We start from the raw sequence: 25,951 nt of genomic DNA, 5'->3' as shown, positions 1-25,951 counted from the left end.
AGCTCCAGAATTCTGACCGCTGACATCCCGACAGTGTGTATTAGGGTTAGGGGTTAGTGTTAGGCACTAGGGAGAGGGCTCAGGGTTACCGGCTATTACATTGCGCTAATTGTCTGGACCAGTAGAGACACTAAGTAAAAGGGTAATAGACCTTTTCTTCCTTCTCTCCCCTCCGATATAGCTATACAAGTGCCAGGTGATTGTGGAAAGTCAAGTGGTTGAGTATAGCGCTGTAGCCCGGATTGTCAATGGCCAGTGATCTCCCCCTATTGTGACATCAGCTTGAGGGTGGAGCTTGTCGCAAGGCACACAACATAAACTGAGCCTCGCTCTCCTCTCAGGACAGCATAACACTTATTTCTATGGACCATTGCTAAGGGTACCTGACATCAATATAAGGGTAGAGCATAGCGCAGCAGACCACAACGTGGAACTAATCATTCAATGGCACTTTAATTGGTACCAAAGGGACTTAATTTTATTATAAGCAGTACAAAGTAAATTTGGCACGACTAATCTTCATTATTTCTTTAAGTGACAACTACATATCTACTATAAATGTATAGTTTGGAGCTGGAGCATCTGTAGAACATTTTCTGTTCTTATATATAAGTATTTTTTAAATATGTGATAATGATGGATTTCAGCTGTACTTATATGTTTTCAAATATGTGATATTGTATGTGTATGTTTTAATTTATATAAAAATAAAATATATAATTTTTTATTGATCATAAGTAGTCTGTGCGTCCCCTTGGTGATATTTATTACCAGTCTTTACACAAGTTTATCATTGTGGCAATACAGTGTTGCCAACTGGGGAGCTGCAGTTTGCAATTGGTGATATTTATGGGATTAGTGGCAGCATAAGTACCGGGATTTTAGATATTAATTTTTACCAGAGGGTCAGGGTTAGGCTGCCGTGTGGATAGGGGGGGGGGGGGGCATTTAGGATTAGGCTGCGGGAAAAGTGGGTGATGTGTAATATCCTTAACTAATTTTGTCGTTATTCCGACAGCCGGCATCCCGACCACCGGGATCCGTACCCAACCCCAATATGCAGCTGAGCAAGTATGATATACAGTCAGGTCCATAAATATTGGGACATTGACAGAATTTTCATATTTTGGCCTCTATTCACCACCACAATGGTTTTGAAATGAAACAAACAAGATGTGCTTTAACTGCAGACTTTCAGATTTAATTTGAGGGTAATTACATCCAAATCGGGTGAACGGTGTAGGAATTACAACAGTTTCAATATGTACTTTTTAAGGGGCCAAAAGTAATGGGACTATCAACTCAAAAGCTATTTCATGGACGGCTGTGGGCTATTCCATTGTTATTTCATTATCAATTAAGCAGGTAAAAAGTCTGGAGTTGATTCAAGGTGTGACATTTGCATTTGGAATCAGTTGCTGTCAACTCTCAATATGAGATCCAAAGAGCTGTCACTATCAGTGAAGCAAGCCATCATTAGGCTGAAAAATCAAAGCAAACACATCAGACAGATAGCAAAAACATTAGGTGTGGCCAAATCAACTGTTTCGAACATTCTTAAAAAGAAAGAACGCACCGGAGAGCTCAGCAACACCAAAAGACCCGGAAGACCACGGAAAACAACTGTGGTGGATGACAAAAGAATTATTTCCCTAGTGAAGAAAAACCCCTTCACAACAGTTGGCCAAATCAAGAACACTCTCCAGGAGGTAGGTGTATATGTGTCAAAGTCAATAATCAAGAGAAGACTTCACAAGAGTGAATATAGAGGGTTCATCACAAGATGTAAACCATTGGTGAGCAACAAAAACAGGAAGACCAGATTAGAGTTTGCCAAACAACATCTAAAAAAGCCATTACAGTTCTGGAACAACATCCTATTGACAGATGAGACAAAGATCAACTTGTACCAGAGTCATGGGAAGAGAAGAGAAGGAAAGGAACTGCTCATAATCCAAAACATACCACCTCATCAGTGAAGCATGGTGGTGGTAGTGTCATGGCGTGGGCATGTATGGCTGCCAATGGAACTGGTTCCCTTGTATTTATTGATGATGTGACTACTGACAAAAGCAGCAGAATGAATTCTGAAGTGTTTCGGGCAATATTTTATGCTCACATTCAGTCAAATGCTTCAGAACTCATTGGACAGCGCTTCACAGTGCAGATGGACAATGACCCGAAGCATACTGCAAAAGTAACCAAAGAGTTTTTTAAGGCTAAAAAGTGGAATGTTATGAAATGGCCAAGTCAATCCCCTGACCTGAATCCGATTGAGCATGCATTTCACTTGATGAAGACAAAACTGAAGGCAAAATGCACCAAGAACAAGCAGGAACTGAAGACATTTGCAGTAGAGGCCTGGCAGAGCATCACCAGGGATGAAACCCAGCGTCTGGTGATGTCTATGCGTTCCAGCCTTCAGGCTGTAATTGCCTGCAAAGGATTTGCAACAAAGTATTAAAAAGTGAAAGTTAGATTTAGGATTGTTTAGTTTGTCCCATTACTTTTGGCCCCTTAAAAATTGGGGAGGTACATATAGAAACCGTTGTAATTCCTACACCGTTCACCTGATTTGGATGTAATTACCCTCAAATTAAATCTGAAAGTCTGCAGTTAAATCACATCTTGTTTGTTTCATTTCAAAGCCATTGTGGTGGTGAATAGAGGCCAAAATATGAAAATTCTGTCAATGTCCCAATATTTATGGACCTGACTGTATCTATATTCACAAAATAAAATTATCTCTTCTAACTCATGACTCCAAAACAGCAAGAAAAAATTGCTTCTTGTTGATGTTTTATTATATTGTAGGAGAATTTAAATTCTAAGCCATTGTATTTTAACTTAACCAGCCAGAAGGCCACTAAAAGCAAATTATTGACATTTAAAATAGAAAAATTTACTGTAGGACCTTAAACTTACTCAATCTCCCTGCCCTGGAAAAGATAAACATCATCTTCTACAAGGAAATAAATAGAGTTTAGACACTGCTATGTGCAATATTTTTGAATAAAGCCTTTCTTTAATCTGTTCTCAGAAACAGTGCAGTCACTGTGCACCAGGAAACATTTGGCAACCTGAGGCATTGCTGCTACTGCTCAGCATTCTTTAATCAGATCCCTAAGGGTCTGCAATCCTGAGAAGTATTCTGCAGATCAATAATTCTAATTTACCCGAGGTCAATACTTAATTAATTTGTTTTGGTAGAAAATATGAGTAAGGCACTCTTTCCCTATGAAACTTTTTATTGCCTTGCCATTTTATGTGACAAGGTTAGACAAACAAAAAGGAGTGCGATAGCTTGTTTTACTGTTCAGTATACAGTACGAGTATATGCTATTTCTCCATGTGATAAAGCTGCACTGAAATAATACAAAGGGTTAGGAGGGATTTTTAGCAACGCTACAGTGACAATAACTATTCTGAGAAATGTAGTCTACATTCTAGACAGTTCAAGAACAACATGAATCAATGTCAAAAGAACGAAAAAAAAAAAGTTCCATGAGACAGTTTTACCTCTACTGGGCTCTTCAGTGTGGGACAAGGGTTTTCTGCTCAAAGAACTGGCACCTGAATAGTATTTACCAGACATGATTAGTTGTTTATTTTTTCCTAGGAAACAACTTAAATTATTTACACTACTGCCTATATAGAACTTCACAAACTGATCAGACGAACGAAGTTCAAAAAGGGCAGATGTGTCTGTTGGTAAGCGGAATTCAGTCTAAACATTAACTCACATTTTGTTTTCAATTAAAAGTTTGTAAAACTGTAAAACCTTGCCCTAAGAGATTGCAAAGAAATACATTATCCTCACTGCAATAACTGTTTTTTTGTATACACCTATCCTTATGTGAATAACTATATAATAAAATCCACCACTTATAAAAACGTTATCATCCTGTCAGGGCACACACACCAGGCGCCAGCCGATATTTCCATTTAGAGTTGTAAATATAAAATACAAAATGCTGCCCCTCTCCTATAATGCTAAACATAGAAGCCTCTGCAAAGACTCAGCCATGATATAGACAGAGGAGGTGAGATACACAGGGGAGATGGAAAAACCAGGGAGAAGGACAACACCCTCCCTCCCCAAGGTGATATCTGGGTCAAGAGTTAGTGAGGACTAACTGTGAGTACCTCACTGTATGAAAGACATTGAAGAATTTGGGAAGGTTCAGACAGGGGTGTAGGGGCAGCGAGGCAGGGCTTGTGCCCTGGGTAACAGAGAAAGAGTGGGAGCAAGTAGGGTCACCCGGAGATGTAGATGATACCTGCTTTGATGGAGAGCAGGGAGGGGGCACTATTATCCAATCCCAGGGGCTGTGCTCTGCAGCAATAGGCTGCAGGGCCCTCCTCCCCTACCTGTCTGTGTATGGTCCCACCCCCTCCAGCTCACTGACAGAAGATCCTCAGCGGCTGCTTCCTCAACACTGCTGTGCGGCTGCAACAGCAGAAGCAATCTTCAACGGGTAAGTTATGGTATTTGGGGTGGGGCGGGGGGTTGTTTGGGTATAGTTTATGGTAGGTAGTACTAAGAGTATGTAGGGGTAAGGAGTTAATGATTTAATTAGGGTAATTAGGATTACGTTTTTTATGAGATTGAAGGAAGTACAGTGGTGTACAAATTACTAAACTCAGTTTTTTACGTTTTCATAGGTTTTCCTGACTTAACGACCACAAACTTAGACTGTAAAATTGTTTTGCAATGCAAAGAGGTATTTTATTGTGTTAATTAAGATTCCAGGTCCTCAATTTAAAAAAAAAAAAAAAAAAAATGGTAGAGAAATATATATATTTTTTTGTAGGTGGCATCTTTGTACATTTAGACTCACATCAGCTGTTTTGTTTATCCTTTTTAATGTATACTGCATCACTTCATTCTTGCTTTTTTGTGGGTTTTTCAATAAAATTTGATCAGTTTAAGTGTTTTTAATGATACTTCAACTTTCTTACTCCATAAAAATTATTTTTATTGTTTTTTAGGCCGTTTGTGCTATTCCGCTACCATTATTCTGGTTTGTGGAAAGTGATGTTATGGGAAAGTCAGCAGACCTATCACCAAAGAAGGCAAGTTCTAAAATCCCTTTTCCATCAATAGAACACCTCCACATACCTGTCCCAGGGGTGCGCGCAAAAAATGTGAATTTGCTGGGAGAATGTAATGTCAGTTTGGAATTGAAAATACAATTTCTACTGCAAATTTTCCTAATTGAATTGATCCCAAATAGAGATGATGAGGACTGCTGATTGCAGCAACTGTAACTGAACTGTGCCTGAACTCCATAGAGTAAAACAGATGCATAATGAAACAGAATAAGTCCAGGGTATTCACATTTTTTTTTATTTTTCCAAAGTTTGTGGCTACATAGTTTGAAACTTATTTAATGCAAGTATAATAATTATCAAGGGGTGAAACCAATTTCAGCCTCAGCCTCCTTACATATGGTGAATAACTTAAGCAAAACCAATGTCTGTAGGGATCTACATTTTGTTGCAAATAGAAGATTACAGTGGCTTATCTGATTTAATCTTTCTAGCTGTAACTGTCCCATACTATACGCGGACAGAAATAACTGCCAGGGCATACAGTATGTGCTCTTATACCTCCTGGAGCTGGAAATACTGTACATATTTAATTTGGAAAACAGTACTGCTTTTCATCAGAGCCAATGTGGGATGATACAGTAAGACTGATATTTACTTTGGAAGGCAAGAGGAGAAGCAGTTTCCATGTGAAGGCTTTACCCTGAAATACTCATACCAGATAAAGCACATACACTGCTGTGGGGATCTTGTTTATGCCAACTTCAGGCCAATCCAACACATTTTTAAAGGGGGAAAAAAATTATGTAATCCTTTTGCATAAATTCTATTTTCTCCTACTCAAACCTTCAGAACTTGGCAGGGGCATGCCTCCCGAAGCAGAATTAAACAAGACCATACTTGCACTAGATTTTGTACTGTGCCACCCCTGTAAGAGGTACAGATTGGGTTAGACTGACTGATTGCTGCCAGTATCAGTATGTATTATTATTTTAACTTTTTCACTCTATAAATACTTGCTAATCTGTTAATAGATTGCTCAAATTTGAAATTAAGTATAAAAGGATTACATTCCAATGGAGGTATAAAAAGGCTATTTAAATGTATTAATTTGTATAAATAAATAAAAAAAATAGTACTGAAGTGCAAAGATCATCGTTGAAGCCATCATTCCAGGCTCCATACTAAAAAAATAAATCTAGTTACAACCTGTAAGTGAGTAATTTCTAACAATGTAGACCATAAGTTTCTGTATACTATATTTTACAAATTGGATGATACCATGTTAAGGCCAATTGACTGATTTAGCGTATCAGAGACAAAGGCCACAATGAGCAGACATTCAGCACATGGCAGCCTAGGCCACAACATACAGGAATTTGCATATTCTTTACCACAGTTTTGTAAGCTCATTGGGTGCTGTCATGTGTAAAACACTGCAGTGTCTGCACAAATGCATTGTACTATCTTATGATGCTATATCTGGTCATGCACTCAAGTTTGAGTACAAAGAAACAGGTGAAATTCAGAACAGTGGGTATATTTACTAAAGTGAGAGTTTTTAGAAGTGGAGATGTTGCCCACAGCAACCAATCAGATTCTACGTAACATTAAACTAGCACCTTCTAGAAGATGAAAGCTAGAATCTGATTGGTTGCTATGGGCAACATCTCCACTTCTAAAAACTGCACTTTAGTAAATGTACCCACAAGTGTTGACACTCACATGGTGTGGTGGTGCCGAATGCATTGTGCATATTTTGCATTCTATTTGAGAAGTATTGCAGATGGTGTGTCTTATAAAACTTATTATGAATCAACATTTCTTCTGCAGGGTCCACAGGGATACCATGGGGAAATGTGGTTGGAGTGATCCAGGCACCAAACAGTTAAGCTTTCAGCTCCCAGGATGCCTCGGGTCCTCCTCCACATATACCCCGCCCCTAGCCACAGGCATTCAGTTGATTCAGACGCACTCAGTCAGTCTCAAGCCTTTATTTTATGTTTTATTTTATACTACAGAGCAAGCAGCGCTAGGCGTCCTAGAGGACGCCTGTGCTGCTGCTCCATCTACCCCCACTGGCGTCGCAACACCAGTAACTGGACTGGTGATTTTGGAGGGCACCAGCAGAGCTTGGTTAGCGGCGATGCTGGGACCCGGGACTGCAGCCGGAAGCACAGGGACACATTTAAGGTGGTTCCCCGCTCGCACTCCGTACCTCCAGCGGTTGGAGACCTGCCAGAGGTTGCTGAAGTGGGGCGACCGGTGCATCTACTCCCCCACTAAACAACCGGTGCAAGCGGGTCTGGCGGTGGACATGTTTATAAAAGCAGCACACCCGGGGGGGTTAATACAGCATTGGGGAGATAGGCTCGCCCAGGCAGTCCCTCCCCCAGCCCAGACGCCAATCCAGCTGAGGTTTTCCCGCATCTGGGTTGCTCCTCCTACCCTCCTCTGTATATGAGACGCCCAGCAACCACTATCAGTGCTCTGCTGAAGCTGTTTGTCTCAGGAGGTTTTGGGTCTAGTCTCCCTGTATACCTCTCCCCTGAGGCCAGGTTATACAGCACTCAAATCCTACCAAACCTTGTGTTTTGAGTAGTTGATTCAGGGCCCACTGCAAGTATATTGTAAATGCATTGTATGTGACTTTTGCTAGCTCTGCTGTATTGATATACTGCCTTTATTTTCTGTACTGTCAGTTATAACTATCACTGCAATTTCTCCTCAACCCTTTGCTACAGGTGTATGGGGGAATTTTTTTTTTCCCTCTCTCTATTGTACCTCAGATAGATTGATACTTGTGAAGGCAGTCACATTTACACTTATTTATTATGTCTAAGGGTAAGGATAAACAGGAGGCTGGAGTCCCGGTGCTGGCTTCATGTAAAAGCTGTTTGGCGGGCTTGTCCTCTCAGGATTTTATACAGGATGGTTTGTGTGCTATTTGTTATTAAAAAAACACTGCACCAGTCCAGTCTACCAGCCCCTGTACAGGAGCCACCTTGAGTGTCCTTGTCTCAGGTAATGACACACCTAGTGGACTGTTTGGCTGATCCCACGCTGCCTTCCATAATGGGATACCCATAGCAGTTCCATCCTGCTATGTTTGCCCTCCCCCTATACATCCCTGGTTCAATGTTTATGCCCACTCTAGTCCGAGTACTGCTGCGTTTCAGCTAATGTTGCAGGAAAACAGACCGGTAACCATTAAAGCGCCTAAGCGGACTATATTATTTTGTCAGTCCGCCCAGCATGTAGATTCAGACGCATCATCAACGGTGTCAGATGATGCGCCGGGTTCTTATCTAGGGATTCTTAGGAGAGGAAGACCATCCTTCTACAGTGGATGTCCCTTCTTTGGTGAGGGTGGTCAACTCAGTCCTAAATATAGAGGATGACGAGCCAGCTCCTAGACCTAAGGGGGCAGAGTTTAAACACCAGATGGTGGTAAAAGCTGAGTTTCCGAAGTTTGAGCAGCTCACTGAACTTATGGGAGAAGCATGGAGTACTCCAGATAAACGTTTCCATGTTACAAAAAGATTAGCATCTTTGAATCCTTTCCCACCTAACGAATGTACCAAGTGGGAATTCCCTCCTACTGTGGATGTTCATGTCACGCATTTAGTCAGGAGCGCTATGTTGCCTATACCGTCCGCATCTTCCCTTAAAGATCTTACAGATAGAAAACTTGAAACATGTCTTAAATCAGTGTTTTCATTGTCTGGAGCGGTTACCCGGCCGGCTATGGCTGCGGCCTGTGTATCCAAGGCTGTTGAAGAATGGACGGGGGCATTGGAGAACACTCTGCCAAATACTACCAGAGAACAGTTGACATATCTCCCACATACGGGAAGCGGCCTCCTACAGTATTTTGGAGAAGCTGCAATAGATGCTGGACTCCTGGCTTCTACAGCATGGGCAGCTTCGGTTTAGGTCCTGGAAAGCAGATTCGGGATTCAAGAAGGCTCTGGAATCGCTGCCTTTTTATGGAAACTTAATTTTTTGGAGCAGAATAAGATGGTGGCTACTCTGGCAGCCTCAAGATCTGCAGGTCTGCCATCAACAGCTACATCAAATCCTAGGCAGTTCTCTTTTCGGTCCTTTCGCCCTCAGGGGCAGCCTTTCTCCAGAACGTCTAGCAGGACCACCAAGCCACAAACTAAGAGGTATTGGTCGGTCAGTGTTCCAGCTTCCAAGATGACAAACCTTCCGACTGATGGGACGGGCCTCCTCCTGGGGGATCCCAGGGTGGGAGGCCGACTTCTTCATTTTGAGGACTCCTGGCATCAAACAACAACAGACGCCTGGGTTCGAGAAGTGGTCTCTCAGGGGTATGCCCTCACCTTCTGGAGGTATCCTCCCCCAGAAATTTTTTTTTGTACGACTCAGATTCTATCAAGGCTTTGGCCCTTCAGGAGGCCATTTACTTCCTGTTGCAGGCAGGGGTAATTATCCTGGTTCCTGTGGTTCAACAAGGAACTACCTTTGTTAACTCTTTTTCTTCGAGGTCCATAGGGTCCACAGGGCACCCACCCTGACGCACCTGGCTGCATTGGGTAATTTTTCTCTCGTTCACGGATTTCCTCATCTTCTGTGAGAGTGTTTTCTGATGTACATTGTCCTTCCTTCTCCTGCCTTGGGCTTCTTTACAAAACTGAATGTCTGTGGCTAGGAGCGGGATATATGTGAAGGAGGACCCGAGGCATCCTTGTAGCTGAAATATTAACTGTTTGGTGCCTGGATCACTCCAACCACATTTCCCCATGGTATCCCTGTGGACCCTATGGACCTCGAAGAATAAGAATTAACAAAGGTAAATCTACTAGAACTCTTATTTTTGTATAGTAATTTCATAATGTATAAAGCTTTGACATGTCACATAACAAACATTTTTTTATGGCCATATTTGACCAGAATACGTAAGGATTTACCTATTTATTGTCCTTAATCGAGTGTGACGACTATTTTTGTATGTTTTGTTATTTAATTGTCTATATATGGTGTTATGTCTGTAAAGTATGCCAACTTTATTTTTTGATGGCATTGAATTTTTTCATTATAATTCTAGAATTATGATCCATTGCCATACAATTTCAAGTATTTGGCTACATTTATCTTAGCTTGTGCGGAGACACTCTCTTCGTTTTTGACACGTCACAAAAATCGTCTCTGGCACTTAAAACACACAGGCTCACTTGCTGTGGGCTCCATGCACAGTATTATTGCATGATGGTGCAATGCTACATGAAGCATCAGCACAAATGTACGTATGTATCACGCTTGGCCTTCTGCCCACACTGATCATTTACAATGCTGTGCAAAGCAAAGCCTCTGTGTGACTGCACCCGGAGTGCCAGGAAATTGAATCATATAGTTAAAATACAATGTATAATACATTTTTGTTCTTATTCAGCTATTATAGTTGTATAGGTTTTGTGGGCATCATGAAAGCAAGTGTGCAAATAAAAGGAAAATATAAAAACCTAGCCCACCTAACTGCTGTGAGTCCATATTCTTCCCCCAGAACCACATGATATAGACTTTTTTATATAAGCCACAGCATCAGACCATCATTTTTGTTTTAACCAGCCACTGAACAACACCCCCCAAGCTACCTTTAATCATCTTTATAAGGCATGTACAACTTCCGATCATTTGTGAATCAACTTTCAGGTTTCAAAAAGAAGAGTGATCTGCCCCACTTTCCCGCCACCTGTCCTAATTTGAAGCAAAAGTGTGTTCAGATTGAGCATTTGTTGAAAAATTAGAAAAGTTTCGATATTACCTACAACAAAATGCCATATTGCTATATGTCACAGAAAATGACACAAAGTTCCCTCCATGTCATAGAACATGTCCCATAATGCCTCAATTTCACAGAATTCCACAGTGCCCTCCGTATGTCACAGAATAATTCCACATAATGCCATGTCACAGAATAATTCCACATAATGCCCACATATCACATATATGCCAGTCAGTGCCCCGTCATGCTCCTCCTTTACATGCCAGCCTCAGAGCCCCATATCCTGTCCCCTTAATATGCCAGCATCAGAGACCCATCATGTCTCCTTAAAATGACAGCCTCAGAACCCCCTTAATATGCCAGCCTCAGAACCCCCTTAATATGCCAGCCTCAAAGAACCCTTAATATGCCTACCTTAATATGATCCTTATTATGCCAGTGTCCTCTTGATATGCCAGCCCCAGAGACCCCCTAATATGATCCATAATATGTCATTGTCCTCTTGATATGCCAGCCTCAGTACCCCCTGTCATACCCCCCTAAAACTTACCTTCACTAATCACTGAAATGTCCAATACATCCGCAAGCCCCTGGAGAGCTCTGATGTCATCAACACGTGCCCGGAGAGCTCTAACACCTCCTGCATCTGTAGGCTGTGTCCTTGGCTCCTCATACCAGTGTTTCCTCCATTACATGATGTCATGATGCAGCCGCACCTTACACAAACCCCGCCCGCTGAGCAGAGTTTCTGTAAGGTATCTGGCCATCTGCATTTCTGGCATCTGTCAGAACTGCCAGATGGCCAGTCCAGCCTTGCGTACTACTGGACAATCAGTAATGGGATTGTTACATAAAAAAAGGAATATAATGACATGACAGAGAAGGTAAAGAAAGTGAACTAAAAGCAGATAAGTATGTTTTTTTTTTCTAACCACTATTAAAAAATACCTTGTGGTTCTTCAGTCGGCATTAGTCAACCTTTCCAAAACAGCATAAAGCCAGATTTACCACAATATAGCCTTTCCCTGGCGTTCATAGTGATTTCTGGAGTCCAGTCTTTTCAAGTGATCACACATGATCACCACAGAATAACATCTCCCCACTTTTAAAGAAGGGTACAACTGAGTCCTCTGGTGCCAGCATAGGGGAGATAAAGCACTTTTTATCAGGGTTGCATATAATTGGATTTTTTTTTTAAAAATCAAAAACTAAATGTATTTGATTTAAATCAGATTTTTTTGGATTTAAATAGGATTTTTTATTAAAAATGTTTTTGAGTAAACATTTTAAATGTTTAAATATTTTTTTTATATATATATATAAACCTATTTAAATCAAATATATCGTTTTTTGATTTTTTTTTTAAAAAAATCAAATTTTATGCAGCCCTACTTTTAATGCTCTCCCCCCTATTTCCTGGCTGTCAAAAATTGCTGCAGTGTTTTGCCAGTAAGAGGTGTGGCTTAATTAAGTCATTACAGAATGAAGGGGGGCTTTTAGGAAAATTCAAATCCTCCTATCCCCTTTGGCAGTGAAGGTCAAACATCCTGCCTTCTTGATCTCTTTGAAAAAATAATGTTTGATATATTTAAACTTTTCTATTATTTTACCTTGTTCTTTCCTTCCAAAAGGAAAGATTTCATGTTAAAGTTTTGTTGTGTAGCCCATGCACTAGTTAAGTTATCCTCTTGTTAATTGATTGTTTTTTCTTATTTTCTTTTGGGAGCTAGGACCATGGTAACTGTATTGTATCAGTTCCAGTGCAAAGCATTCTGGGTATCCCTATGAGGGCTAGAGTCAATCTGCTCCAAGATTAAACTGCAGTCTTTAATGTTGTCATTCAGCTGAAGCAAGAACCTACAACAGTAGAATTACATTAAAATCTGTTTTGAATTCATTTTATTTTGAACTATGTAAAATTTAGTGACGCTTGGGCAGTTATTTAATATAGTTCCATATTTGCAGTGGATAGCCAACAGTACTGTGTAGATATACATTTGCCTTGACTGATTAAAAAATATGACCTAACACTGCCAAACAGACTCAATAAAGATGTATTTGTAGTCTGGAGGAAGGAGAGAGAGAAAATCCCTCTGTGAAGTGATAAAAGGTAATCTAAGGACATAGGAGTACACAGCCAGAGTCTTTGTGCTATGTAAAATATGTCTATAAATACTGTGGTGAGCCGGTAAATGATGTTCTTTCATCTTGTGATGTGTTTTTTTTCCCCCCTTTGTCATAAACTTGCATCAACTTCTTAGCGTCTGGCCACTGGCTTGGACTCCGAAATTCAATTCCTCAGTGGAATCTGTTGTACGTCAATCATTAAAATGCATTATGGTTAATGCTCATTCATATGCAAAAACATATTCTTCCTGTACAAAGTGGTACATGCTGCTCACTGCAAATCAGGCCACTTAGTTTTCTGTACACAATAAGAAACAATCTGTGAACAGGAAGGCGGCCACTGGAAGCATGAGAGGAGGCAAAGTGAAAGACTGCTCTTTAACCTTTTTCCCTTGTTGTAAGGATGACAGCGCATTCTACAAATAGCATCACCTAATTCCATATACCGATAAGTGTAATGCACTACAGGATGCTTACCCATACTCTCCCAGGCTCCCACTAATGTTGTTAAATGATCACTAAACTAAAAATATATAAAATTACATAATAGTAGTCACAAATATGCATGTAAATATCCCAGTAGCGTACCAGAACAAAAGAAATGTAACAAAACTATGAGTATGGTGGAATATTTTTTTCCTATGCATAGAAGATTTCTGATGACGACACAGACACTCCCCTTCCCATTCCGAATCACCCAATGTAGGGAAGTATGGGAAAGTAATATATAAAGCCACTGTCTGGGACATTACCAATCTATAAAAAGCCATTTTCTGGGACATTTCCAATACATTTACTTTTAAGGTGCCCACACACATACCGATGTCCTCACGATACGATTTTATGGCCAATTTCCTCATGAACTTTCACGGGAGCTCCCTTGCCGTCGTGATCACGATTTGGAGTTAAAAATGTCCAATCTGACTAAAGATCTATCTTGCAGCCAATGCATTGTATCCCAGATTGGCTAATCTACCCTACAGCATGGCAGATCAGAAGATGTGATATACGACGAGCGGGGACGCGCATCGGCATCGTGCACGTGAGTATAAACTCACGATTTGTACTTTTTTTTACCCGATTCATCGTCACGATTCGTCGAAATCGGCCAAATCCTGTAAAATGTCGCTATGTGTGTGGGCACCTTTACTTTACTATGAAAGAACCACATATGGATGAACCTTTCAGAGTAAAAGGTAAATGCAGCATGAACAGGTGCCGGCTTCCTCATGAGGGAGGATTAATCAGGTGTTAACAGAAAACAGTGCTCTAAAAGGAATCAAATTGATAATCAGTTTTGAGAATCTGAATGGTACAAGTGTATTGGTCATTACATTTAAGTTCCTGTAAGAGAGGAAGAGGTAAAAAATTCAAACACTTCCTGATTGCCATCTATACATTTATGTTAAAAGTATTTATGCTAACCCTAGATGATGGGGTTTAATTAGCAATGTCTGAATATGGGGACTGTGTACTGGTTGGCTCTACAGCAGATGAACTCACAATTCTGATCCAGCTGCTTTTCACAATCCACAGCTCCAAGATGTAAAACAAAATAGTTTTGATTTGATTTTCATTATATGCGATAGGATTTTCCAATCAATCTTAACTGCATATAGATTTCATTTGAAATTTAATATAAAAATGTTAAGCTCGCTTACAAAAAAGAGAATCTACAGAAGTGGAGGATCGTATCCAAGCTCCAGAGTCCTGCTTCACTCTGAGCTCAGAATAGTTTATAAAGTAAATAACCACACAAACATGTCAGCTCTGCTATAATACATACAGATGTGGTTTTAAAGCAATTAAATAAATCTACGTTTGTTCAATGTAAACACACACTTTTGGCTGGCATCCCTTGTCTACAGTATGAGCAAAAGCATGGTACTCGCCCACCCCCCCAAAAACAAACAAACAAAAAAAAAAAACACATGCACAATGAAAAGGCATCAAACAGCATTGCATACTTCCCAACTGTAATGGAACCGGGATAAGGTAACTGAGTCTGTCAGGAGGAATGCTTTAACAGACAAAAAGCAACATGGATATATGATACCATCACTAAGCCACAAATTAGCCATGGAGTTATTAAAGTATTACATAAAAAATGAGCAATAATAATTTATATTTTTAATTCACTTTATTAGAAAAGTATTTTATTTCTTGGCATAATCTTGCACTGTGGCCTCTCTTCTTACCTGTTTACAGGCTATTAAAATTAAGCTGACAGAGAGTGGCAGATGTGTGGTGCACACTATGGCATATTAGAATACGCAACTGTTTTAATATGACTGTCCTCAGAACTCTATTTTCAGACAATGAGGTTATTGTGGGTCTAGGACTCGGGTTCATACCTACTATTACCTACCAGAGTATTACCCTCTGCACGACACTTTAATAAGTGATACAATTCTTCTGTTCATCCATTATCTATATGTAATTATATTCACTTATACAACAATTACCTACATTTATTCCTGTCATTCATATTGTTTTTCCCTTCTAGGTTCCATTTTTCCTACCCTCACACAAATGGTATTTATTACCAGCCCCATGTCTTTCTTTCGGCAGTTCCCACATCAAATACGTTACAGTGATAGAGCTATTAAGCCCTCTGCATGTGGCCCCCAGCTGTATGGTCTTGCTGGCATCAGTCTCTGCTTTGTACCACAATGCAGAATGCAGCCGGTCTAGTGCAGAGAGGTATACACGCACTGTATTCTTCACCTAATCCACCTCAGTCTTTCCTGTGCCAGCTCCAGATGGTAGTAATTACCATTTAGGCTGCCATTATTAAATTTATGAATTTAATTTGGGCCATTAGACAGGTTACTATATTAGTAGTGGGTGGTCACTGGTAATCCCAGTGAGCGGGGATATGTTGGGAGGTCTGAGTAGCATGTGGGTGTAAGTGGTGGAGTCTTGGAGTACATGTAGAATGTGGGAGGTCTGAGTGGCATGTGGGTGTAAGTGGTGGAGTCTTGGAGTATATGTAGAATGTGGGATGTCTGAGTGGCATGTGGGTGTAAGTGGTGGAGTCTTGGAGTACATGTAGAATGTGGGATGTCTGAGTGGCATGTGGGTGTAAGTGGTGGAGTCTTGGAGTACATTTGAATGTGGGAGGTCTGAGTGGCATGTGGGTGTAAGTAATGGAGTCTTGGAGTACATGTAGAATGTGGGAGGTCTGAGTGGCTTGTTATGTGTGAAGTGAGGGTGTAAATGAGACATTGGAGCTGTTATTTTCATTTATGAAATATTCATTGGGCCTTATAAAGGTTGAAGAGATGCACGTATATCAGGCTGCTCATCACTGATATTACAATATATTTATTCCTATACTGAGGAACTTGAGAGACACAATGGATAAGCGAGGGCCACATAGTACTAAAGAAGGTCACATACAATACATTGAAGAAATGCTGCATTACTTACTGTAGGTTATTAACAAATCTCTTACAAAGTATTTCTGTATAGAATGACATTTACAATGGTTATGTTATTTAGATAAGCAACTGCAACATTAAATAACAACACAAGATGCATTATCAGAGCTGTTATAGAATGTAAAACATCATGATGAAGACACATAACTAACATTTTTAAAGCAGCTGGGATACAGAGAGGTGAAGTTCTGAAAGTGGACAGCAAACATGGAGACAGAGGGGCGTCTGCGGCACCGAAATGTCACTGCAAGGTTAGTCCTACTGTAAACATTTCTGATTATTCCCTTATTAAATATATGACCTGGCGAGCACCACAGATGACTTGGTGATGTTACTAATTCCCAATAACATGATGGGCTGAATTCTGCTTCAGTCCAGAAAATGGCTGCCAACGTTGTGTAAAGCTGAGCACACACTGAGATGATGTCGGAACGATATGTCGTTCCTGGCCGAATTGGTGCAACATATCAGCCGCTTCGCTCAGTGTGTACGGCCAATATGCACACTCCAGCGGCCACATGTGACACTGCCTGGTCGGCCATGCTGCACGTCCAACTGGACGATATCGCATGCGGCCCCTTTGCTGGTAATAAAGGTTCATTACCTCGTTCTGATGTGTACCCTTCGGGCCAATATATCGGCTGGGGACACATCGCTCAGTGTGTACCCAGCTTAAATGAAAGGTACACTTTAAAAGGGATAATGTGATAGCTGTCTGTATTCTAAGGAATACATTAGATTTTGGAACAAAACTGAACTGAGTATAGTTACACATGTTGCACAGGGCCAGCAGCACTATCGGCTAATTACTGACCTCTTACCTATACAGAAGCTTTTCAACACAACATATCTGTATTCCTAGTTATGTGACTCTGCATGAATCCCACAATATAAACTACATATTCAATGGTCTGTGGGCTAAAAAAAATCAGCTCCTTAATAAACAAGTTTTAAAATCATGTAAGGAAACAGGTTTTCTTCTGTGTCATTTTCCATTTGAAAAGGAATTCAACGGTTTTGTCAATTACGAACAGCCATGACACATACAATGGAGCTAATCGAACATGAAAATGCCTCATATAACATTCAAGTATTTGTGTAAAAGTGTCCATACTTGGGCACAAATAGACTATACGTAATGTACAATATTTTTTTGTAAATTATCTTTTACATACTGAACATCTGAAGTACATAAAAAAATTACACCTATAGTAATCACATCATTATGTCAAAGTTATCTTACATGAACATTTTCCTCACCATTTGTTGTAAATGTGTACAAATATTAGCAGTTCTCTCACACAAAGCAACATTCACTTGTAATGGTTATAATAAGTGCAAACTTGATAGCACATAGGTGTCAATCATTTAGCTGCGAGTAGTAGGTTACAGTATAGGGCTGCATATAAAAATCCAGGCGCGAGATCACCCCTCTCGCAGGTAATTGATTTGACCTCTTAAGAGTTTACTTTGGCAAAGCTTTCATACCTTCCAGATTCATTCCAGCTTGGAGACATTTCCGGTAGCGGCAGGCTGGGCAGTTCTTTCTCCTTATCTTGTCAATAATACAATCATTCCTCCCAGCGCAAAGGTAGTTGTGCTGACCTGTCACACATAAAATAGAAGACAAACAGTATGAATAACCAAAACTGTATAGTGATTGTCATTGGTAAATCATCTTTAATTATACAAAATATACCATCTGTACAATCAAACATATCACATTCAAAATGCAGGAATATAAGCACAGTTCCAGTTAGGAAGTACCACTATTGCTCTGTGTGCTAAGTGGAATGATCCCCCCACCCCCCCCCCAAATGGAGGTGTTGTGGCCTTCTTAATGCCTCATGCTTTCACACCTTGATCTTTGGTCTCTACTCCCCATATGAGCTACTTGTTTGTAATGACAGGGGAGCCGCCCCCTTCCCCCTGCTCTGTGTGCTTACCTGCTTCATCTTTGTGTTTCTATAAGGAGCAAAGAAAACAGGGGTGTGGCAATGCCTCCCTAATAAAATGACATATATTCATCTGGGACCCAGCATGAAAAGCTGGTGCCTAGTGAGTATGCCAATGGATTTATAATATAGTGATAATATTAAAATTTCTAGTATTTTATATTTAACAGGGGAAATGTTCAGAGTTTCGGTAGTTGTGACGTACAGTGGCAGTCAAACGTTTGGACACACCTTCTCATTCAATGGTTTTTGTTTATTTAAATTATTTTCAACATAGTAGATTAATACTGAAGACATCAAAACTATTAAAGAACATATATGGAATGATGCTGTAAACAAAAAAGTGTTAAACAAATCAAAATTTTTATATTTTAGATTCCTCAAAGTAGCCACCTTTTGCTTTGATGATAGCTTTGCAACCTCTTGGCATTCTCTCAATCAGCTCCATGAGGTAGTCTCCTGGAATGGTTTTGAAGTAACAGGTGTGCCCTGTCAAGAGTCAATCTGTGGAATTACTTGCCTTCTTAATGTGTTTGAGACCATCAGTTGTGTTGTGCAGAGGTAGGGTTAGTACACAGTGGACAACACTATTTGACTACTGTTGTAATCCATATTGTGGCACCAACCACTCAACTCAGTAAAGAGAAATGACAGTCCATCATTACTTTAAGACATGAAGGTCAGTCGATATGGAAAATTTCAAGAACTTTGAATGTATCCTCAAATGCAGTTGCAAAAACCATCAAACGCTATGATGAAATTGGCTCTCATGAGGACCACCCCAGGAAACGAAGACCAAGAGTTACCTCTGCTGCATAGGATAAGTTCAATAGAGTTACCAGCCTGAGAAACCGCTACTTAACAGCACCTCAGATTAGAGACCACATAAAGTCTTCACAGAGTTCAAGTAGCAGACAAATCTCAACATCAACTGAATCAGGTCTTCATGGTAATATTGCTGCGAAGAAGCCACTACTGAGGATGAACAACAAGAAGAGGAGAATTGTTTGGGCCAAGAAACACAAGGAATGGACATTAGACCAGTAGAAATCTGTACTTTGGTCTGATGAGTCAAAATTTGCGATTTTTGGTTCCAACCGCCGTGTCTTTGTGAGACGCAGAGAAGGTGAGAGGATGGTTTCTGCATGTGTGGTTCCCACTGTGAAGCATGGAGGAGGAGGTGTGATGGTGTGGGGGTGCTTTGCTGGTGACACTGTTGGTTATTTATTCAAAATTCAAGGCACACTTAACCAGCATGGCTACCACAGCATTCTGCAGCGCCATGCCATCCCATCTGGCTTGCGCTTACTGGGACCATCATTTGTTTTTCAACAAGACAATGACCCCAAACATACCTCCAGGCTATGTAAGGGCTACTTGACCAAGAAGGAAAGTGATGGAGCTCTGCGTCAGATGACCTGGCCTCCACAATCACCCAACCTAAACCCAATTGAGCTGGTTTGGGATGAGCTGGACCGCACAGTGAAGGAAAAGCAGCCAACAAGTGCTCAGCACCTCTGGGAACTCCTTCAAGACAGTTGGAAAACTATTCCAGGAGACTACCTCATGAAGTTGATTGAGAGAATGCTAAGAGTGTGCAAAGCGGTCATCCAAGAAAAAGGGGGCTACTTTGAGGAATCTAAAATATAAAACATATTTTGATTTGGTTAACACTTTTTTCTTTAAAACATAATTCCATATGTGTTCTTTCATAGTTTTGATGTCTTCAGTATTAATCTACTAGGTTGAAAATAATTTAAATAAACAAAAACCATTGAATGAGAAGGAATGTCCACACTTTTGACTGGTACTGTACATGTGGTCTATTTAATTTTAAACTGCTGGTGAGAATAGGGTCAGAGGGACTATACATGCACACAACGGGATTATGGTTCCCTAGGAACATACAACGTTATCGCATGGGAAAGACAGTAGGGCACATGGTTGTAGGGAGGGTGGAGTGGCTGATCACCACACCAAGTGTGCAATGCCCTAGGGGAGGCACAGAGACTGTTGCCCCAGTTCAATGCAATGGATAATTTGGTAGCGGTGCATCCGGCTGCCGCTGTCCAGGACTCCAGTTTGACACAAGGGAATAAGGCATCATCTATACATAGTACAAAATAAAATCTTTGGTACTACTATAGAGCATTTGTTGAGGAAAGTTTAGGTGTATAAAACATTTATGTATGACAGAAGGGAGCCAATCGGTGACCATTTTAGTGAAGCAAGTCAATGAAAAAATGGATGTCTGAGCGCTGTCTTGGCTTATGCTGCCTAAACAGTTAAATAAATATCCCAACGATAGACTTTATTTTATACCATGTAGAAATTGATACGTATTATCCGTTTTCTCCCCCCAAAAAATGATGTAAGCCTTGTTTACCGACACAAAAATTACGTTTTCAAGTTTTTTTCTAGTTCCTATTTTATTTATGTGAAAAATGATTATTTAATTTCAAAAGAGTCCTGGTAAGAGTCTGCTTTGGCATGACAATAAGTAAAGCACAGGGACAGACACTTAACCTGGCTGGAGTTGACCTAAGTGGAGACTGTTTTGCTCATGAACAATTTATGTGGCCCTTTTGCATGGCACGTCAAAGCAAAATCTTTGTTCTTCGGGGTCCATAGGGATCCACAGGGATACCATGGGGATATTATGGTTGGAAGACCAGGCACCAAACAGTTAAAGCTTCTGTTCCCAGAATGTCCCGGGTCCTTCCCCATATATACCGCGCCGTACATTCAAAATTGTTCCCGAAGCCCGGGCAGATTGCCAGTGACATCATAAATGCTCATCGTTTAAGAAAAGCCAATCTGAGCCCAGCCCCAGCAGTACCAAAAGAAGCAAATGAAGACAGAAGAATGTAATACAGAAGAGTATAGGACAAAGAAGCGTAGGAGTATGTAAGTAAGGGGGGACAAAATCATAAAATATGTACATGGGAAGGGGGTGTAAGAGAAAAAAACACATTTATTAACAGTAGATTGGCATTACACATACACACACACAGAAAGAGAGAAAGATAAAGAGGGAAAATCTTGCACCCCAAAGTTGAGACACGGGAACAAATGTTGAAGAGGGTACATTTCTCAAATAAACGCTAAACAGCGACATATACCCAGTTTAAGAGATCCCTCTAAACCACAGTACAATCAAACTGGCAATTGAACAGATAAACACTTCAGTAATCCAGGTGTCAGATCCTCTAAAAGAAAAGGTGACATTTTCTGCTGAATATTGATATAGTAATCAGCAGTACAAAGTGATTAGTTGTGATATTTGCTTGACACGTTTCTGGGCTCATGGTGCTATCAGCAGAAGCATGTGACTAGCATTAGGTAACCCCTCTATATAGGTAGCTTTAGGCAGGGCTACAACAAGGGTGGTGCCATCGGTGCGTGCGCACAGAACACAAATGCCCCAGGGGGGGAATTGGTCTCCTCCATCTGCGATCACTCCCTCTAGCTTGCCTCTTATCTAACGCCTGCTGCAATGTATAATAGTAGCGGTGTGCCTGGCTCCTTCTCTGCCGGGCACACCACTACTACTACAAATTACAGCGGGCCCCCTGTGCTTCACCCCCTCCCCCATCTTCAGGGACTGGGAGAGACGTCATGACATCTCTCCCAGTCCAGTTCCACAGTGCCCTGCGTCGAGTTGCAATTCCTTCTGTGTTTGGCTGCAAAAGAGACGGCACTGGTGGGGACAGAGACTGCAGCATCCCCCAGTGACGCACTGACAGGTAAATACTGCAGACACACCAGGTTGGGGCATCATTTACACATTTTACATCTGTCCCACCTGCACTGCAGCATGGAATTGGCCAAGATGCACAGTTACTTGCTCTTTCTTACTCTATTCCCAAATCTGAATCAGGCCCTCCATGCTGTACAATAATTGGATAGGTTTCATGAACCTTAGCAGTTTGTTAGGCCGAAATTTACATATTTGCCTCACCTAAGCTACTACAGTAAAGCCGCCCATACATGGTGCGATATGCACCTTGCGAGGCGACTGGGGATCCGATGGTCGACATATTGGGCAGTCCCCACACACAGTGCAATCGGGTGGCCGCCCGCCCGATATGCCAGCATCCCCCCCCCCACCCCCTCCATCATAGCACAGCAACGGATCGCACATCGCATCCCCAGATCAACTGAACCTGCAGTAAGATCTGGGGGTGCGATGTACGACCCCACGGGTGGGCGCACTATCCGATATCATGCCTATACACAGTACGATATAGCAGCGATATCGTACTAATCCGTCGGACCGGCTGCTTTATCGCACTGCGTATGGGGGCCTTAACTCTTTATGGCCCCAACAGGTAACCCATTATCATACCACTGGTACCAAATATTACACAGAAATAACTATTTTAAGCCCAATGTTAAATTTATGCAAATAATACATTGTTAATGTGCAAAGTGAACAGCTTGCAAATAGGGGGACAGCCCTAACCCTTCCCTGAAAGTTTAAACTCCATATGTTTATTTTCCCATTATTTAGACATTGGATGGAAACAAATTAACAAGACAAAACAGAATACGATCACTTAATCAATTTACTGTGTGTAAAATATAGAAAGAAAAAAAATCCATTGAACCATGAGCAAATTAGATTTAAAAATAATATAAACTAAGAAATAATTTAAATAAAATAAGGACATTTTTTTTTGGTTTTATGCTTTTATTTATTCAAAATGATAGGAACCCGGCCTGCCAGCCCCCTCACCTCTGCCAGGTGCACTTTTCTATAAATCCAAGCCTGCAATGTGTGGACAACTGATCCCATTAGTCACATAGAAACATACACAATCATCAACTTAACACAACAGACTAATGATTTTTCAGTTCAAAGCATGAATTTGACTGCAATAACTGATGGTAATTCACTGAACACTATTTTATTTTTACCTTAATTTACCCAAGCAGATGTCTCCTGTATATTTCTCAGAAATGTTCCATCTGACAAACCGAAAAGCACTTGGTGAATTAAATGAACCTGTCTACTTCTCAACAACTGAATTGTCTCATTCGATTTGTCAGATGTTTTTATTCAAACATCATGCTCAACCCACCTTTTAAATTCAATCTAAATCCATAATCATGTGTAAAGTAATGCCGTTCTGCGTATACCAAGCTCCTCACTCAGGATTGTGTTTACAGTCAATAATTCATTTACACTAAACATGAAAATATTGAATGGCTCATTTATATAAAATCCACATCATCATCCAACTAAAAACAAATGGACATTAGCCACCTTTCACCAGACCACAGTTAATGTATTCTATACAGTTAGGTTATTTTGAGCGGAAGTGAGAATATGGCAGAATAAGGATGTGTAGTGCACCAAATCAGTAACAATCCCCCCTAGATGATTTGAGAGAATGGAAGCCCAGGGACATTATGGGGACAATTCAATTCCAGGTGATGTTCCATCACCTTGATTTCACCTCAACTTCACCCTGCACACCCATTGGTTGCAAAAGAAAATATATGAAGACCAGGTGAAGTCAAGGTAATGCAACATTACGTAGAATTCAAATGTCCCGTGTCTTCACATCTGAATCATATTCGTACAAACTACAATGAACACAACAGGGAAGAGATGTTACCATTAAATGTAACTTGGATTCTTTAGGTTGACCAACCTCAAGTAGTATAGCAACGGTACAAACAGAAAATAAAGGTTGCTACTTTTTCCCTACCATGGTTGGGTATGAATTCCCGACGGTCAAAATCCCGGCACCAAAATCTCGACACGGGCTAAATACCGACAATCAAAATATTGACAGTCAAACTACCGACAGGGACATAAGCTAGAAATGGACGAAAATCAAAATACTGACGGGTCGCTATACCAACGAGCACAAAATACAGACAGGACACTAGATTGACACTCCATATGGGTGGCAATTGTGCAACAAAAGGAAAAAAAAACAAAGATTTGTCCTCATAAACCCATATTTCAGCAGATAGCATCAGTTACTGTGGGTGTGCAACTTTTTAGCAGATAACTGTGTATATGAGTTTATGAGGACACATCTGTAGGCATATTTTTTCTTTTGTTGCACAGTTGCCACCAATACGGAGTGTAAATACATTGTTGGGATATCGATGTGTCGGGATTTTGAAGTGTCAGGATTTGTCCTTGCCGGGATTTTGATTTGTCAGGGTTTTGATGTGTCGGGGTTTTAAATGTCAGGAATGTAACTGTCCTGGGATTTTAAATGTGTTGGGATTTTCAAGTGTCAGTATTTTGTCCATGTTGGTATTGAGGCTGCCGGCATTCTGTTCATGTCGATATTATGTCTGCTCGGATTTAGGGCCTGATTCAGACCCGGTCGCAAGTGCTGAGCGCTCGAAACCGGGTCGATGGTGGCCCAGAGCGCATGCACACGATGGAGCCGGCTCCGTCGTGCGCGAGACTCGGATAGCGACGGGCAATCCGTCGCTCCGGGTCTCGCACCAAAGGGGGCGTGCTGTCGATGTTGAGTGACAGCACGCCTCCTTTGGTGGGCGGCCCGGGGGGGTGGCTGCCCAGATGGAGGCGTTCCCATGAGAACGCCTACCGTTTGGGGGCGGCCCCACTGACAACACAAGTGATGTCAGTGGGAGAGCTTTCGGCTCTGTTTGAGCTGAAAGCTCTCTGGGGCTTGCGGCCACGAGACCCTTCCACAAGGGTCTCGTCGCAAGCCCAATGGTCGCGATGGTCTTGACCATCATGACCATCATCCTGGCCGCTCGCATTAGCTGCGGGTGGCAACCCACAGCAATGCGAGCGGCCAGGAGGCCGCTCCATGAAAAAAAAAAAGACGCCCTGATTCAGAGCGAGCGCTCTGTCAAAGCGTCCGGCTCTGAATCAGGGCCTTAGTCAGATGGGATCTTGACTACATCCCTCCTACCCATAGCAAGGGGAGAGTTGACAATACACATCCAATAGCTTTGTTATTGGATTCTTTGGACTTTGCTTTTCCCAAGTTATTGATCATAGGACAACAAAACCTTACTTTTAGGAGAATCACCCTAGCTCATGGCAAGTCCCCTACATGTTTATTCTGTTTCCTTCTTCAACCTAATTTGTTCAACCAAAAAGTTTCCTGGTGATCTTAACATGCTAATATAACTGTAGCACATTAAACAAAATGAGCTCTTTTTATACAATACAGTATATAAAAAGGATTAATTTTGTTTCTTGTCTTCCATTACATTCATCTGACTTAGTTCAGTGGTTCAAAACCCCATAAATATTAAAGACATTAATATAGGAATTTGTATTGGGTAGGGACTTGCAGAGTATATATGCCACTAATACTAGTGCAGGATTTTCTTTTTGTTTAAAGATCTTAATATGGTATAATCGACAAAGTGGTGCTAAATAGTTATAGTTCCAATGCAGGGCTGATGCAAGGTTTCTCTGCGACTTAGGCAAAGCTTCAGCTTACCACCCGTTCTCCCCTCAAGACCATCTTCACTACTTTCCTCACATTTCACATGTTAAAATTCTATATCAACTGTAACCTGTTCAGGATATAATTTTTCCATATATTTTTTAATATCTTATTTACCACCTTTCACACTTTATACAGAGTCCATATACACTGCACCTTCTATAC

The 25,951-nt window shown here is 41.0% G+C and overlaps 1 protein-coding gene across 3 annotated transcripts in view; it reads right to left on the bottom strand.

Annotated features, from left to right (window-relative positions):
- NR3C1 (nuclear receptor subfamily 3 group C member 1) overlaps positions 1-25,951 on the bottom strand; it is a 178,980-nt gene that overhangs the window by 29,210 nt on the left and 123,819 nt on the right. For all 3 annotated transcript variants that reach the window (XM_088444108.1, XM_088444109.1, XM_088444107.1), the window contains exon 4: positions 17,860-17,976. In XM_088444108.1, coding sequence (XP_088300234.1) covers positions 17,860-17,976 — 117 coding nt within the window. The remainder of the gene's footprint in view (positions 1-17,859; positions 17,977-25,951) is intronic.

Source organism: Taudactylus pleione, unplaced genomic scaffold (genome assembly GCF_031769625.1).
Source record: "Taudactylus pleione unplaced genomic scaffold, aTauple2 ptg000349l, whole genome shotgun sequence".
NCBI classification, from domain to species: Eukaryota; Metazoa; Chordata; class Amphibia; order Anura; family Myobatrachidae; genus Taudactylus; species Taudactylus pleione.
The sequence above is the reverse complement of the archived record's forward strand: the minus strand, read 5'-3'. Positions and strand labels throughout refer to the sequence as shown.